The sequence below is a fragment of the Salvelinus fontinalis genome, unplaced genomic scaffold (genome assembly GCF_029448725.1).
Source record: "Salvelinus fontinalis isolate EN_2023a unplaced genomic scaffold, ASM2944872v1 scaffold_0221, whole genome shotgun sequence".
Classification (NCBI taxonomy): Eukaryota; Metazoa; Chordata; class Actinopteri; order Salmoniformes; family Salmonidae; genus Salvelinus; species Salvelinus fontinalis.
This window is the reverse complement of record NW_026600430.1, coordinates 101325-120000: the sequence shown is the minus strand read 5'-3', so window position 1 is coordinate 120000 and position 18676 is coordinate 101325. Positions and strand designations below refer to the sequence as shown.

General features: G+C 44.5%; 1 protein-coding gene across 1 annotated transcript in view; it reads right to left on the bottom strand.

Annotated features, from left to right (window-relative positions):
* The window catches only part of LOC129844746 (arf-GAP with GTPase, ANK repeat and PH domain-containing protein 1-like), a 131686-nt gene that overhangs the window by 39908 nt on the left and 73102 nt on the right, over nucleotides 1-18676 (bottom strand). Inside the window, exon 10 of the mRNA XM_055912830.1 lies at nucleotides 7319-7473. Within this exon, the coding sequence (XP_055768805.1) occupies nucleotides 7319-7473 (155 nt within the window). The remainder of the gene's footprint in view (nucleotides 1-7318; nucleotides 7474-18676) is intronic.

Sequence of the window (18676 nt, the reverse complement as noted above, 5' to 3'; positions counted from 1 at the left end):
TAGTGTAACAGTGTGGTATAGTAGCGTAACAGAATGGTATAGTGGTATAGTAGTGTAACAGCGTGGTATAGTAGTGTAATAGTGTGGTATAGTAGCGTAACAGAAAGGTATAGTGGTATAGTAGTGCAACAGTGTGGTATAGTAGTGCAACAGTGTGGTACAGTAGTGTACCAGTGTGGTATAGTAGTGTACCAGTGTGGTATAGTAGTGTAACAGTGTGGTATAGTAGTGTAAAAGTGTGGTATAGTAGTGTAAAAGTGTGGTATAGTAGTGTAACAGTGTGGTATAGTAGTGTAACAGTGTGGTATAGTAGTGTAATAGTGTGGTATAGTAGTGTACCAGTGTGGTATAGTACTGTACCAGTGTGGTATAGTACTGTAACAGTGTGGTATAGTAGTGTAACAGTGTGGTATAGTAGTGTAACATTGTGGTATAGTAGTGTAACAGTGTGGTATAGTAGTGTAACAGTGTGGTATAGTAGTGTAACAGTGTGGTATAGCAGTGTAACAGTGTGGTATAGCAGTGTAACAGTGTGGTATAGCAGTGTAACAGCGTGGTATAGTAGTGTAACAGCGTGGTATAGTAGTGTAACAGCGTGGTATAGTAGTGTAACAGCGTGGTATAGCAGTGTAACAGTGTGGTATAGCAGTGTAACAGTGTTATAGTAGTGTAATAGTGTGGTATAGCAGTGTACCAGTGTGGTATAGTAATGTACCAGTGTGGTATAGTAGTGTACCAGTGTGGTATAGTAGTGTACCAGCGTGGTATAGTAGTGTACCAGCGTGGTATAGTAGTGTAACAGTGTGGTATAGTAGTGTAATAGTGTGGTATAGTAGTGTAACAGTGTGGTATAGTAGTGTAACAGTGTGGTATAGTAGTGTACCAGTGTGGTATAGTACTGTAACAGTGTGGTATAGTACTGTAACAGTGTGGTATAGTAGTGTAACATTGTGGTATAGTAGTGTAACATTGTGGTATAGTAGTGTAACAGTGTGGTATAGTAGCGTAACAGAATGGTATAGTGGTATAGTAGTGTAACAGCGTGGTATAGTAGTGTAACAGCGTGGTATAGTAGTGTAACAGCGTGGTATAGTAGTGTAATAGTGTGGTATAGTAGCGTAACAGAATGGTATAGTGGTATAGTAGTGCAACAGTGTGGTATAGTAGTGCAACAGTGTGGTATAGTACTGTAACAGTGTGGTATAGTAGTGTAACATTGTGGTATAGTAGTGTAACATTGTGGTATAGTAGTGTAACAGTGTGGTATAGTAGCGTAACAGAATGGTATAGTGGTATAGTAGTGTAACAGCGTGGTATAGTAGTGTAATAGTGTGGTATAGTAGCGTAACAGAATGGTATAGTGGTATAGTAGTGCAACAGTGTGGTATAGTAGTGCAACAGTGTGGTATAGTAGTGTAACAGTGTGGTACAGTAGTGTACCAGTGTGGTATAGTAGTGTACCAGTGTGGTATAGTAGTGTAACAGTGTGGTATAGTAATGTAACAGTGTGGTATAGTAGTGTAACAGTGTGGTATAGTAGTGTAACAGTGTGGTATAGTAGTGTAATAGTGTGGTATAGTAGTGTAACAGTGTGGTATAGTAGTGTACCAGTGTGGTATAGTACTGTAACAGTGTGGTATAGTACTGTAACAGTGTGGTATAGTAGTGTAACATTGTGGTATAGTAGTGTAACATTGTGGTATAGTAGTGTAACAGTGTGGTATAGTAGTGTAACAGTGTGGTATAGTAGTGTAACAGTGTGGTATAGCAGTGTAACATTGTGGTATAGTAGTGTAACAGTGTGGTATAGTAGTGTAACAGTGTGGTATAGTAGTGTAACAGTGTGGTATAGCAGTGTAACAGTGTGGTATAGCAGTGTAACAGTGTGGTATAGTAGTGTAACAGCGTGGTATAGTAGTGTAACAGCGTAGTATAGTAGTGTAACAGCGTGGTATAGCAGTGTAACAGTGTGGTATAGTAGTGTAACAGTGTTATAGTAGTGTAATAGTGTGGTATAGCAGTGTAACAGTGTGGTATAGTAGTGTACCAGTGTGGTATAGTAGTGTACCAGTGTGGTATAGTAGTGTACCAGTGTGGTATAGTAGTGTACCAGCGTGGTATAGTAGTGTACCAGTGTGGTATAGTAGTGTACCAGCGTGGTATAGTAGTGTAACAGTGTGGTATAGTAGTGTAACAGTGTGGTATAGTAGTGTAACAGTGTGGTATAGTAGTGTACCAGTGTGGTATAGTACTGTAACAGTGTGGTATAGTAGTGTAACATTGTGGTATAGTAGTGTAACATTGTGGTATAGTAGTGTAACATTGTGGTATAGTAGTGTAACAGTGTGGTATAGTAGCGTAACAGAATGGTATAGTGGTATAGTAGTGTAACAGCGTGGTATAGTAGTGTAATAGTGTGGTATAGTAGCGTAACAGAAAGGTATAGTGGTATAGTAGTGCAACAGTGTGGTATAGTAGTGCAACAGTGTGGTACAGTAGTGTACCAGTGTGGTATAGTAGTGTACCAGTGTGGTATAGTAGTGTAACAGTGTGGTATAGTAGTGTAACAGTGTGGTATAGTAGTGTAAAAGTGTGGTATAGTAGTGTAAAAGTGTGGTATAGTAGTGTAACAGTGTGGTATAGTAGTGTAACAGTGTGGTATAGTAGTGTAATAGTGTGGTATAGTAGTGTACCAGTGTGGTATAGTACTGTACCAGTGTGGTATAGTACTGTAACAGTGTGGTATAGTAGTGTAACAGTGTGGTATAGTAGTGTAACATTGTGGTATAGTAGTGTAACAGTGTGGTATAGTAGTGTAACAGTGTGGTATAGTAGTGTAACAGTGTGGTATAGCAGTGTAACAGTGTGGTATAGCAGTGTAACAGTGTGGTATAGCAGTGTAACAGTGTGGTATAGCAGTGTAACAGCGTGGTATAGTAGTGTAACAGCGTGGTATAGTAGTGTAACAGCGTGGTATAGTAGTGTAACAGCGTGGTATAGCAGTGTAACAGCGTGGTATAGCAGTGTAACAGTGTGGTATAGCAGTGTAACAGTGTTATAGTAGTGTAATAGTGTGGTATAGCAGTGTACCAGTGTGGTATAGTAATGTACCAGTGTGGTATAGTAGTGTACCAGTGTGGTATAGTAGTGTACCAGCGTGGTATAGTAGTGTACCAGCGTGGTATAGTAGTGTAACAGTGTGGTATAGTAGTGTAATAGTGTGGTATAGTAGTGTAACAGTGTGGTATAGTAGTGTAACAGTGTGGTATAGTAGTGTACCAGTGTGGTATAGTACTGTAACAGTGTGGTATAGTACTGTAACAGTGTGGTATAGTAGTGTAACATTGTGGTATAGTAGTGTAACATTGTGGTATAGTAGTGTAACAGTGTGGTATAGTAGCGTAACAGAATGGTATAGTGGTATAGTAGTGTAACAGCGTGGTATAGTAGTGTAACAGCGTGGTATAGTAGTGTAACAGCGTGGTATAGTAGTGTAATAGTGTGGTATAGTAGCGTAACAGAATGGTATAGTGGTATAGTAGTGCAACAGTGTGGTATAGTAGTGCAACAGTGTGGTATAGTAGTGCAACAGTGTGGTATAGTACTGTAACAGTGTGGTATAGTAGTGTAACATTGTGGTATAGTAGTGTAACATTGTGGTATAGTAGTGTAACAGTGTGGTATAGTAGTGTAACAGTGTGGTATAGTGGTATAGTAGTGTAACAGCGTGGTATAGTAGTGTAAGTGTGGTATAGTAGCGTAACAGAATGGTATAGTGGTATAGTAGTGCAACAGTGTGGTATAGTAGTGCAACAGTGTGGTATAGTAATGTAACAGTGTGGTATAGTAGTGTAACAGTGTGGTATAGTAGTGTAACAGTGTGGTATAGTAGTGTAACAGTGTGGTATAGTAATGTAACAGTGTGGTATAGTAGTGTAACAGTGTGGTATAGTAGTGTAACAGTGTGGTATAGTAGTGTAATAGTGTGGTATAGTAGTGTAACAGTGTGGTATAGTAGTGTACCAGTGTGGTATAGTACTGTAACAGTGTGGTATAGTACTGTAACAGCGTGGTATAGTAGTGTAACATTGTGGTATAGTAGTGTAACATTGTGGTATAGTAGTGTAACAGTGTGGTATAGTAGTGTAACAGTGTGGTATAGTAGTGTAACAGTGTGGTATAGCAGTGTAACAGTGTGGTATAGCAGTGTAACAGTGTGGTATAGTAGTGTAACAACGTGGTATAGTAGTGTAACAGCGTAGTATAGTAGTGTAACAGCGTGGTATAGCAGTGTAACAGTGTGGTATAGTAGTGTAACAGTGTTATAGTAGTGTAATAGTGTGGTATAGCAGTGTAACAGTGTGGTATAGTAGTGTACCAGTGTGGTATAGTAGTGTACCAGTGTGGTATAGTAGTGTACCAGTGTGGTATAGTAGTGTACCAGCGTGGTATAGTAGTGTACCAGTGTGGTATAGTAGTGTACCAGCATGGTATAGTAGTGTAACAGTGTGGTATAGTAGTGTAATAGTGTGGTATAGTAGTGTAACAGTGTGGTATAGTAGTGTACCAGTGTGGTATAGTACTGTAACAGTGTGGTATAGTACTGTAACAGTGTGGTATAGTAGGGTAACATTGTGGTATAGTAGTGTAACATTGTGGTATAGTAGTGTAACAGTGTGGTATAGTAGCGTAACAGAATGGTATAGTGGTATAGTAGTGTAACAGCGTGGTATAGTAGTGTAATAGTGTGGTATAGTAGCGTAACAGAATGGTATAGTGGTATAGTAGTGCAACAGTGTGGTATAGTAGTGCAACAGTGTGGTATAGTAGTGTAACAGTGTGGTACAGTAGTGTACCAGTGTGGTATAGTAGTGTACCAGTGTGGTATAGTAGTGTAACAGTGTGGTATAGTAATGTAACAGTGTGGTATAGTAGTGTAACAGTGTGGTATAGTAGTGTAACAGTGTGGTATAGTAGTGTAATAGTGTGGTATAGTAGTGTAACAGTGTGGTATAGTAGTGTACCAGTGTGGTATAGTACTGTAACAGTGTGGTATAGTACTGTAACAGTGTGGTATAGTAGTGTAACATTGTGGTATAGTAGTGTAACATTGTGGTATAGTAGTGTAACAGTGTGGTATAGTAGCGTAACAGAATGGTATAGTGGTATAGTAGTGTAACAGCGTGGTATAGTAGTGTAATAGTGTGGTATAGTAGCGTAACAGAATGGTATAGTGGTATAGTAGTGTAACAGCGTGGTATAGTAGTGTAACAGTGTGATATAGTAGTGTATCAGCGTGGTATAGTAGTGTACCAGTGTGGTATAGTAGTGTACCAGTGTGGTCTAGTAGTGTAATAGTGTGGTCTAGTAGTGTAACAGTGTGGTATAGTAGTGTACCAGCGTGGTATAGTAGTGTACCAGCGTGGTATAGTAGTGTAACAGCGTGGTATAGGAGTGTAACAGCGTGGTATAGCAGTGTAACAGTGTGGTATAGTAGTGTACCAGTGTGGTATAGTAGCGTAACAGTGTGGTATAGTAGCGTACCAGTGTGGTATAGTAGCGTACCAGTGTGGTATAGTAGTGTAACAGTGTGGTATAGTAGTGTAACAGTGTGGTATAGCAGTGTACCAGTGTGGTATAGCAGTGTAACAGTGTGGTATAGTAGTGTACCAGTGTGGTATAGTAGTGTACCAGTGTGGTATAGTAGTGTACCAGTGTGGTATAGCAGTGTAACAGGGTGGTATAGTAGTGTAACAGGGTGGTATAGTGGTATAGTAGTGTAACAGTGTGGTATAGTAGTGTAACAGTGTGGTATAGTAGTGTACCAGCGTGGTATAGTAGTGTAACAGCGTGGTATAGTAGTGTAACAGCGTGGTATAGTAGTGTACCAGTGTGGTATAGCAGTGTAACAGTGTGGTATAGTAGTGTACCAGTGTGGTATAGTAGTGTAACAGCGTGGTATAGTAGTGTACCAGTGTGGTATAGTAGTGTAACAGCGTGGTATAGTAGTGTAACAGTGTGGTATAGTAGTGTAACAGCGTGGTATAGTAGTGTACCAGTGTGGTATAGTAGTGTACCAGTGTGGTATAGTAGTGTACCAGTGTGGTATAGTAGTGTAACAGCGTGGTATAGTAGTGTAACAGTGTGGTATAGTAGTGTAACAGCGTGGTATAGTAGTGTAACAGTGTGGTATAGTAGCGTAACAGAATGGTATAGTGGTATAGTAGTGTAACAGCGTGGTATAGTAGTGTAATAGTGTGGTATAGTAGCGTAACAGAATGGTATAGTGGTATAGTAGTGCAACAGTGTGGTATAGTAGTGTAATAGTGTGGTATAGTAGCGTAACAGAATGGTATAGTGGTATAGTAGTGTAACAGCGTGGTATAGTAGTGTACCAGTGTGGTATAGTAGTGTAACAGCGTGGTATAGTAGTGTACCAGCGTGGTATAGTAGTGTAACAGTGTGGTATAGTAGTGTAACAGTGTGGTATAGCAGTGTACCAGTGTGGTATAGCAGTGTAACAGTGTGGTATAGTAGTGTACCAGTGTGGTATAGTAGTGTACCAGTGTGGTATAGTAGTGTACCAGTGTGGTATAGCAGTGTAACAGGGTGGTATAGTAGTGTAACAGGGTGGTATAGTGGTATAGTAGTGTAACAGTGTGGTATAGTAGTGTAACAGTGTGGTATAGTAGTGTAACAGCGTGGTATAGTAGTGTAACAGTGTGGTATAGTAGTGTAACAGCGTGGTATAGTAGTGTACCAGCGTGGTATAGTAGTGTACCAGTGTGGTATAGTAGTGTACCAGTGTGGTATAGTAGTGTACCAGTGTGGTATAGTAGTGTACCAGCGTGGTATAGTAGCGTAACAGTGTGGTATAGTAGCGTAACAGTGTGGTATAGTAGCGTAACAGTGTGGTATAGTAGCGTAACAGTGTGGTATAGTAGCGTAACAGCGTGGTATAGTAGCGTAACAGTGTGGTATAGTAGTGTAACAGTAATCTAACAGTATTGTAATAGTGCTGTACTAGTGCGGTATAGTATTGTAACAGTGTGGTATATATTGTGATAGTGTGGTATAGTATTGTAACAGTGTGGTATAGTATTGTAATAGTGTGGTATATACTGTAACATCATTGTAATACCACTGTAACAGTATTGTAACAGTACTCTAACAGTATTGTAATAGTACTGTAACATCATTGTAATATTGTAGTATTGTATTAGTATTGTGACCTTAGTGTAATAGTATAGTATTGTAACCGTAGTGTAATAGTAGTGTAACAGTACTGTAACAGTATTGTAATATTGTAGTCCGGTACCTTGGCCTTGCTGCTCTCACAGGATTGCAGGCTGGCTAGGATTTGGCTCTCGATGGCCTGGACCCAGGCGTCTCTCTCCTCGTACGAGGTGGCCTCAAAGTGCCACGTCTGGCCCGTCAAAGACACAATGGTCAACTCAAAGTTCTCCTCTTGTTCTGGAGGACAGAGGGATATAGGAAGGGAGAGAAAGAGGATCACTTTTAGGGTTGGTGGCATACACACATATCATGCACTGTTACACATAACTAATGCACTGCTACACACACACACACACATAATGCACTGCTACACACACACACACACACCTAATGCACTGCTACACACATACACACCTAATGCATTGCTACACACACACACACACACACCTAATGCACTGCTACACACACACACACACACACACACACACACACACACACACACACACACACACACACACACATAATGCACTGCTACACACACACACCTAATGCACTGCTACACACACACACATAATGCACTGCTATACACACACACACCTAATGCATTGCTTCACACACACACACACACCTAATGCACTGCTACACACACACACACACACACACACACACACACACACACACACACACACATCTAATGCACTGACACACACACACATCTAATGCACTGCCACACACACATCTAATGCACTGCCACACACACATCTAATGCACTGCCACACACACATCTAATGCACTGCCACACACACAAACCCAGCAAAAAATGAAACTTCCTTTTTCAGGACTCTGTCTTTCAAAGATAATTAGTAAAAATCCAAATAACTTCACAGATCTTCATTGTTTCCATGCTTGTTCAATGAACCATAAGCAATTAATGAACATGCATGCACCTGTGGAACGGTCGTTAAGACACTAACAGCTTTCAGACGGTAGGCAATTAAGGTCACAGTTATGAAAACTTAGGACACTAAAGAGGCCTTTCTACTGACTCTGAAAAACAACAAAGGAAAGATGCCCAGGGTCCCCGCTCATCTGCGTGAACATGCCTTAGGCATGCTGCAAGGAGGCATGAGAATTGCAGATGTGGCCAGGGCAATAAATTGCAATGTCCGTACTGTGAGACGCCTAAGACAGCGCTACAGGGAGACAGGACGGGCAGCTGATCGTCCTCGCAGCGGCAGACCACATGTAACAACACCTGCACAGGATCGGTACATCCAAACATCACACTTACGGGACAGGTACAGGATGGCAACAACAACAGCCCGAGTTACACCAGGAACGCACAATCCCTCCCCAGTGCTCAGTCTGCAATAGGCTGAGAGAGGCTGGACTGAGGGCTTGTAGGCCTGTTCTAAGGCAGGTCCTCACCAGACATCACCAGCAACTTCGTCGCCTATGAGCACAAACCCACCGTCGCTGGACCAGACAGGACTGGCAAAAAGTGCTCTTCAAGGTTTTGTCTCACCAGGGGTGATGGTCGGACTCGCGTTTACCGTCGAAGGAATGAGCGTTACACCGAGGCCTGTACTCTGGAGCGGGATCGATTTGGAGGTGGAGGGTCCGTCATGGTCTGGGGCGGTGTGTCACAGCATCATCGGAGTCAGCTTGTTGTCATTGCAGGCAATCTCAACGCTGTGCGTTACAAGGAAGACATCCTCCTCCCTCATGTGGTACCCTTCCTGTAGGCTCATCCTGACATTTCCCTCCAGCATGACAATGCCACTGTGCCAGTAAGTTCCCCTAACCTGCTACGTTAGTTCCCCTAACCTGCTACGTTAGTTCCCCTAACCTGCTACGTTAGTTCCCCTAACCTGCTACGTTAGTTCCCCTAACCTGCTACGTTAGTTCCCCTAACCTGCTACGTTAGTTCCCCTAACCTGCTACGTTAGTTCCCCTAACCTGCTACGTTAGTTCCCCTAACCTGCTACGTTAGTTCTCCTAACCTGCTACGTTAGTTCCCCTAACCTGCTACGTTAGTTCCCCTAACCTGCTACGTTAGTTCCCCTAAACTGCTACGTTAGTTCCCCTAACCTGCTACGTTAGTTCCCCTAACCTGCTACGTTAGTTCCCCTAACCTGCTACGTTAGTTCTCCTAACCTGCTACGTTAGTTCCCTTAACCTGCTACGTTAGTTCCCTTAACCTGCTACGTTAGTTCTCCTAACCTGCTACGTTAGGTCCCCTAACCTGCTACGTTAGTTATCCTAACCTGCTACGTTAGTTCCCCTAACCTGCTACGTTAGTTCTCCTAACCTGCTACGTTAGTTCCCCTAACCTGCTACGTTAGTTCCCCTAACCTGCTACGTTAGTTCCCCTAACCTGCTACGTTAATTCTCTTAACCTGTTACAAAAGTCACTTCTGTCTGTAGCTGTATTCCATCTAGTCAAAACCTTTTTCAGTGGAACAGAGCAGGACAGTCTGTCAGCTCTACCACAGATCCTAGTGACCTCTGGAACCCTCCACATCCGTCCCCCTCCGGCCAGGATATCCCCCCAATTACAGGCCCTGTGGCCCCCAGTGGCCACCCCAGGACCCTTAGCTATCAGCGGTCCAGAATAAAGGCCAGTCATTACAATCACAACCCCCCCTAGAGGGGAACACATGGGTCTGCTACCCAAACCTCACCCACCATAGGCTACATGGGGCCAATGAGGACTCTGTTTTAGAGAGAGTGACGCAGGCTCTTTCACAGTTAACGTCAAAACCCTGACATTGTGTGTGGGTCTCATTTGCGAGGTCACATTTGGAAGCTGTTAAGAACAAAAGGAGGGATTGAAGAAGAGGTGAAGTGGAGGAACATGGCAGGGTGGGAAGGGAGGGCACAGCTGGTTCTAACAAGAGACCCTCTGATGAGGGAGATCAGACACCAACCTGGTTCCGTTTACAATTTACTCCAATGAGAAGGGACAGGGGGCCCAATTACATAATGAGGAGCCAATCAGCCCCCTCCTCACCCTCCATCAGCCCTCCAGCATGTGCTAATCAGAGGGCTTCTCAATAGGACTACCTGAGGAACCGGTGTGGGCAGCAGCACCACGGTCTTGTAGTGACTGACTTGTCATCAGTAGAAGCTAGCTACATTAGTGGTAGCTGCGTTAACGGCTTATGGCTCTGGAGTGCATGAAACCTATATAGTTCAAATAATACATTCCAGCACTAGTGAAGCAGTTCGAATAGACTAGTAATCACTGACAGCTTTGTGATGTGTTCTGTCTGGGAGTGGAGGTCTGATCACCTCCCTGGGAGAAGATTACAAGATTAATCAGCCGACAAAAGGGAGAACGGCCAGAGAGAGAGAGAGAGAGAGAGAGAGCGAGCGAGAGCGAGAGCGAGAGAGAGAGAAGGAGAGAGTCAGGCTGGAGGAGCCAAAACATTTACTCCTATCCTCCTTTTCCTCACTCACTCATTTAGCTAATTGGCTTCCTCTCAGAGACCAGTGAAGCTGAAGTTCCCTTCTGGCTTCAGTGTTCAGACCCACAATGAAAGACCTTTGTCTCCCTACATATCTCTCTGCCTGTCTAAGGATGGGAGGATAGGCCCTGTGGCTAAATAAGTTAGAAACCTGAAGAGCCTTTAACTTCCTGCATGGGTAAAGAGATGTTGCAGGCCCGTCTCACTGTCTTTACATTACATGATTCATCTGAAATAACCTCTTCCATCTCGTCCTACAACCTTAAAGCTTATTTTCATCTTAGAGACATAACTACAGTTGAAGACCTAAAGTATTTCTGCAGAGGTCAAATAATGTCCCTAAAGAGGCCTATAGGATGTGTCTCTCCCTATTTGTGTAAGAGAGCTCCTGGGACTGTGATGCCGTCTCGTCCTAGATTGGGCCCCACCCCTCAAACGCTGACAAGCCCTGTGGGGTCAGGAACAATGTTCTCATCATAATTAAATGTTCCTGCTTTTCTCTGCAGAGGGGGAGAGAGGGGGTGGTTGTTTGACAATTATGGAAACCAACAATGCAGAAAGCCGAGCCCAGCTAGCCGAGGCATAAATTAATACTGTTCCAACCCCCATCGCTCCTCCCCCTCCTCATTCTCAAGTCGATTAATGAATTTCAAAATAAAAATGAGAGGGCATTAGGCTGTGCAATTGTGTAACCCCCCTTTCTAACACTCCCACCCCCAATTTTCCTCTGCAAACCCTGAAATGAGGTGGCCATTACTGGGAGGCCCACTGAGTCATGAGTCATGACAGGCTGCCTCAGCCTGTCTCCTACACTGCCCGGATATACCACATCCTGTCTGTCTCCTACACTGCCCTGATATACCACATCCTGTCTGTCTCCTACACTGCCCTGATATACCACATCCTGTCTGTCTCCTACACTGCCCTGATATACCACAGTCTGTCTGTCTCCTTCACTGCCCTGATATACCAAATCCTGTCTGTCTCCTATACGTCTCTGATATACCACATCCTGTCTGTCTCCTACACTGCCCTGATATACCACATCCTGTCTGTCTCCTACACTGCCCTGATATACCACAGTCTGTCTGTCTCCTATACTGCCCTGATATACCACAGTCTGTCTGTCTCCTACACTGCCCTGATATACCACAGTCTGTCTGTCTCCTACACTGCCCTGATATACCACATCCTGTCTGTCTCCTACACTGCCCTGATATACCACATCCTGTCTGTCTCCTACACTGCCCTGATATACCACATCCTGTCTGTCTCCTACACTGCCCTGATATACCACAGTCTGTCTGTCTCCTACACTGCCCTGATATACCACAGTCTGTCTGTCTCCTACACTGCCCTGATATACCACATCCTGTCTGTCTCCTACACTGCCCTGATATACCACATCCTGTCTGTCTCCTACACTGCCCTGATATACCACATCCTGTCTGTCTCCTACACTGCCCTGATATACCACAGTCTGTCTGTCTCCTACACTGCCCTGATATACCACAGTCTGTCTGTCTCCTACACTGCCCTGATATACCACATCCTGTCTGTCTCCTATACTGCCCTGATATACCACATCCTGTCTGTCTCCTATACTGCCCTGATATACCACATCCTGTCTGTCTCCTACACTGCCCTGATATACCACATCCTGTCTGTCTCCTATACTGCCCTGATATACCACATCCTGTCTGTCTCCTACACTGCCCTGATATACCACAGTCTGTCTGTCTCCTACACTGCCCTGATATACCACATCCTGTCTGTCTCCTACACTGCCCTGATATACCACATCCTGTCTGTCTCCTACACTGCCCTGATATACCACAGCCTGTGTTTGTCTGTCTCCTATACGTCTCTGATATACCACAGCCTGTGTCTGTCTGTCTGTCTCCTATACGTCTCTGATATACCACAGCCTGTGTCTGTCTGTCTCCTATCTGTCTCTGATATACCACAGCCTGTGTCTGTCTGTCTCCTATACGTCTCTGATATACCACAGCCTGTGTCTGTCTGTCTCCTATACGTCTCTGATATACCACAGCCTGTGTCTGTCTGTCTCCTATACGTCTCTGATAAACCACAGCCTGTGTCTGTCTCCTATACGTCTCTGATATAGCGCAGTCTGAATTGAAACCTGTCCGGCAGTGTGAGAAGGCCCTTGGTTAGATTTGATATGTGTATCACAACATAAGCTGTCTGTTAACCTGATATTTCTCAAAGGGAAATGGCACTCACACACACACACTGATGTATAATACACATCAGCCTTTATTTGATATACTCTTTCAGGCACACACGCAGGGACACACACTCACACTCTCCGTCGCCCCACCACTCGTAGTAATCACACCACTGCTCTGAGCTACAGGGGAGAGCGAGAGAGAGAGCAGAGAGAGAGAGTGGTGCTGTCGTCGGGGCAATTTGTGAACTCTGACATGGCCAATCTAACAGCACAACAATACACACCCAAATATAATATAGACCCTTCACCAATTCCAGGCAGTACAGAGGAAAGGCAGCACTAAAAACATGTGGATGGACCAGGACTTAGGCCCAGGCCCTGCAAGAGTAACCCAAGAGAGAGAGGGTGTATGTGGGGTTGGGGTGGGTCTGCAATGAGGGGGGAGGATGCGTCTGGGAAAAGGAGAGGGGGAAGGAGGGGGGGGTGAGGCCCAGGAAACAGAAATTAAAAGCCTTAAATGTCAGTGCACACAGTATTGCTTGGTGAAACAGGTCATTACTCCCTGTAGTATTACCACCATTTTACAGCATTAATAACCTGGAAAATAGTGCAGCAATTGTTCACGTCTCAATAAATAAATATTTATTTCTTATTGAACAAGTACATAATATAAAAGGGGGGGGGGGGGGGGGGTTGGCCAATGGAATATAGGGAACTCTTCCTGCTGTTGATTATGATGCCTGATGCTGTCCATCACATACAGTAAAAACAATGAGACACGAGTTAAGTTGGAGACTGCCCGAAGCACAGGGGGGAAAGTCACAAGGCACCACACACACACACCGTGACGTCCATGACACCAGAGAGAGCGCATGCTCCAGGATGCTCTGTGTGACTAAAGTGTCTTACTTGGCAGTGAGAGGGGGACGGGAGGGGCAGAGGAAAGTACACATGGACATGAGGCGCAAACATGTCCACTGAGACAGGTCAAAGGGCAAAGATGGAGACAGATGGACATTGTGGAGTGGAAGGCTGCCATCTTGGGTGTGTGAATTCTCTCCATCATGGTGGGTTAACCAGTCAGTTAGTTAGTTACCTTCCCAGTTACTGTTACGCTCTCCATCATGGTGGGTTAACCAGTCAGTTAGTTAGTTACCTTCCCAGTTACTGTTACTCTCTCCATCATGGTGGGTTAACCAGTCAGTTAGTTAGTTACCTTCCCAGTTGCTGTTACTCTCTCCATCATGGTGGGTTAACCAGTCAGTTAGTTAGTTACCTTCCCAGTTGCTGTTACTCTCTCCATCATGGTGGGGTAACCAGTCAGTTAGTTAGTTACCTTCCCAGTTGCTGTTACTCTCTCCATCATGGTGGGTTAACCAGTCAGTTAGTTAGTTACCTTCCCAGTTGCTGATACTCTCTCCATCATGGTGGGTTAACCAGTCAGTTAGTTAGTTACCTTCACAGTTGCTGTTACTCTCTCCATCATGGTGGGTTAACCAGTCAGTTAGTTAGTTACCTTCCCAGTTGCTGTTACTCTCTCCATCATGGTGGGTTAACCAGTCAGTTAGTTAGTTACCTTCCCAGTTGCTGTTACTCTCTCCATCATGGTGGGTTAACCAGTCAGTTAGTTAGTTACCTTCCCAGTTGCTGTTACTCTCTCCATCATGGTGGGTTAACCAGTTAGTTACCTTCCCAGTTGCTGATACTCTCTCCACCATGGTGGGTTAACCAGTCAGTTAGTTAGTTACCTTCCCAGTTGCTGTTACTCTCTCCATCATGGTGGGTTAACCAGTCAGTTAGTTACTTACCTTCCCAGTTACTGTTACTCTCTCCATCATGGTGGGTTAACCAGTTAGTTAGTTAGTTACCTTCCCAGTTGCTGATACTCTCTCCATCATGGTGGGTTAACCAGTCAGTTAGTTAGTTACCTTCCCAGTTACTGTTACTCTCTCCATCATGGTGGGTTAACCAGTCAGTTAGTTAGTTACCTTCCCAGTTGCTGATACTCTCTACATCATGGTGGGTTAACCAGTCAGTTAGTTAGTTACCTTCCCAGTTGCTGATACTCTCTCCATCATGGTGGGTTAACCAGTCAGTTAGTTAGTTACCTACCCAGTTACTGTTACTCTCTCCATCATGGTGGGTTAACAAGTCAGTTAGTTAGTTACCTTCCCAGTTACTGTTACTCTCTCCATCATGGTGGGTTAACCAGTCAGTTAGTTAGTTACCTTCCCAGTTACTGTTACTCTCTCCATCATGGTGGGTTAACCAGTCAGTTAGTTAGTTACCTTCCCAGTTGCTGATACTCTCTCCATTATGGTGGGTTAACCAGTCAGTTAGTTAGTTACCTTCCCAGTTGCTGATACTCTCTCCATCATGGTGGGTTAACCAGTCAGTTAGTTAGTTACCTTCCCAGTTGCTGATACTCTCTCCATCATGGTGGGTTAACCAGTCAGTTAGTTAGTTACCTTCCCAGTTGCTGTTACTCTCTCCATCATGGTGGGTTAACCAGTTAGTTACCTTCCCAGTTGCTGATACTCTCTCCACCATGGTGGGTTAACCAGTCAGTTAGTTAGTTACCTTCCCAGTTGCTGTTACTCTCTCCATCATGGTGGGTTAACCAGTCAGTTAGTTACTTACCTTCCCAGTTACTGTTACTCTCTCCATCATGGTGGGTTAACCAGTCAGTTAGTTAGCTACCTTCCCAGTTGCTGATACTCTCTCCATCATGGTGGGTTAACCAGTCAGTTAGTTAGTTACCTTCCCAGTTACTGTTACTCTCTCCATCATGGTGGGTTAACCAGTCAGTTAGTTAGTTACCTTCCCAGTTGCTGATACTCTCTCCATCATGGTGGGTTAACCAGTCAGTTAGTTAGTTACCCACCCAGTTACTGTTACTCTCTCCATCATGGTGGGTTAACCAGTCAGTTAGTTAGTTACCTTCCCAGTTGCTGATACTCTCACCATCATGGTGGGTTAACCAGTCAGTTAGTTAGTTACCTTCCCAGTTGCTGATACTCTCTCCATCATGGTGGGTTAACCAGTCAGTTAGTTAGTTACCTACCCAGTTACTGTTACTCTCTCCATCATGGTGGGTTAACAAGTCAGTTAGTTAGTTACCTTCCCAGTTGCTGATACTCTCTCCATCATGGTGGGTTAACCAGTCAGTTAATTAGTTACCTTCCCAGTTACTGTTACTCTCTCCATCATGGTGGGTTAACCAGTCAGTTAGTTAGTTACCCACCCAGTTACTGTTACTCTCTCCATCATGGTGGGTTAACCAGTCAGTTAGTTAGTTACCTTCCCAGTTGCTGATACTCTCACCATCATGGTGGGTTAACCAGTCAGTTAGTTAGTTACCTTCCCAGTTGCTGATACTCTCTCCATCATGGTGGGTTAACCAGTCAGTTAGTTAGTTACCTTCCCAGTTGCTGATACTCTCTCCATCATGGTGGGTTAACCAGTCAGTTAGTTAGTTACCTTCCCAGTTGCTGATACTCTCTCCATCATGGTGGGTTAACCAGTCAGTTAGTTAGTTACCTTCCCAGTTGCTGATACTCTCTCCATCATGGTGGGTTAACCAGTCAGTTAATTAGTTACCTTCCCAGTTACTGTTACTCTCTCCATCATGGTGGGTTAACCAGTCAGTTAGTTAGTTACCCACCCAGTTACTGTTACTCTCTCCATCATGGTGGGTTAACCAGTCAGTTAGTTAGTTACCTTCCCAGTTGCTGATACTCTCTCCATCATGGTGGGTTAACCAGTCAGTTAGTTAGTCACCTTCCCAGTTGCTGATACTCTCTACATCATGGTGGGTTAACCAGTCAGTTAGTTAGTTACCTTCCCAGTTGCTGATACTCTCTCCATCATGGTGGGTTAACCAGTCAGTTAGTTAGTTACCTACCCAGTTACTGTTACTCTCTCCATCATGGTGGGTTAACAAGTCAGTTAGTTAGTTACCTTCCCAGTTACTGTTACTCTCTCCATCATGGTGGGTTAACCAGTCAGTTAGTTAGTTACCTTCCCAGTTGCTGATACTCTCTCCATTATGGTGGGTTAACCAGTCAGTTAGTTAGTTACCTTCCCAGTTGCTGATACTCTCTCCATCATGGTGGGTTAACCAGTCAGTTAGTTAGTTACCTTCCCAGTTGCTGTTACTGTATATGTTACGCAGACTACTGACGCGGTTAAGTTTCCACGCTTGACGTTTGGCTGCGTCCCGACGGGCAGCAGGAGGAGAGATGGAGAGAAGAGGACAGCGTAGAAGAATGAAGACAACACAAATATAAAGACTAAAAAAGGATCAAGGAAAAAGGGTGTAATCAACCAGCAACACTAGAGGGGGAGGAGTCAGGTGTAATCAACCAGCAGCACTAGAGGGGGAGGAGTCAGGTGTAATCAACCAGCAGCACTAGAGGGGGAGGAGTCAGGTGTAATCAACCAGCAGCACTAGAGGGGGAGGAGTCAGGTGTAATCAACCAGCAGCACTAGAGGGGGAGGAGTCAGCTGTAATCAACCAGCAGCACTAGAGGAGGAGTCAGGTGTAATCAACCAGCAGCACTAGAGGAGGAGGAGTCAGGTGTAATCAACCAGCAGCACTAGAGGAGGAGTCAGGTGTAATCAACCAGCAACACTAGAGGGGGAGGAGTCAGCTGTAAACAACCAGCAGCACTAGAGGAGGAGGAGTCAGGTGTAATCAACCAGCAGCACTAGAGGGGGAGGAGTCAGGTGTCATCAACCAGCAGCACTAGAGGGGGAGGAGTCAGCTGTAATCAACCAGCAGCACTAGAGGGGGAGTCAGCTGTAATCAACCAGCAGCACTAGAGGGGGAGGAGTCAGCTGTAATCAACCAGCAGCACTAGAGGGGGAGTCAGCTGTAATCAACCAGCAACACTAGAGGGGGAGGAGTCAGGTGTAATCAACCAGCAGCACTAGAGGGGGAGTCAGCTGTAATCAACCAGCAACACTAGAGGAGGAGGAGTCAGCTGTAATCAACCAGCAACACTAGAGGAGGAGTCAGCTGTAATCAACCAGCAACACTAGAGGAGGAGGAGTCAGGTGTAATCAACCAGCAACACTAAAGTAAGTAGGAGGAGTCATGGGCTGGGCATGGACTTGTGTGGGAGGGGCTAAGGTGAGTTGCAGTGACAAATCACAAGTCAGCAGTAGAAGCCACACAGGAACAGTTGAAGCTGAACAGTACTGCCTTAATATCATTCACAGAGACTTCTAATTTACCATGACAACCTGGCAGTGGCATGTGCACAGAATGGAAACTCAAAAAATATATAGAACAAGTCGAATAGAACTGGTTTAGAAAATAGATGTAAAACAAATCCAAGCTAAGAAAAGGTTATCAGAGGGGGGCAGAGGGGTAAAATGTTCCTCTCTCCCACTGAAGGTGTTCAGGTCCTAGACTATGTGACTTCTGCTTTCACCTTCTATAATGAGGTACATACTCCACTCTAAATACACACTTATTCCCCCTCGCGTCTCGCCCCTGAACCCTCACAGCCCCCCCCCACGCTACTGTTATTTTCCCAACATCCCCCGAGGCTACGAAGAACATTTGCTACACAACGATATCAGAAGAGAAAGTACATGTATTCACCGGTCCCCCACGACAGCACAGGAAAAGGGAACATTCCGGTAATGGGTGTGTGAGGTTTAAATGTTAGAATGCTTGTACGAGCCTCGGCCTTATTGTCCTTCAAGGCGCTATTTTCCCACACACAGGAACCTGGAGCAATCACAAAGAAATACCCCAATATCTGTT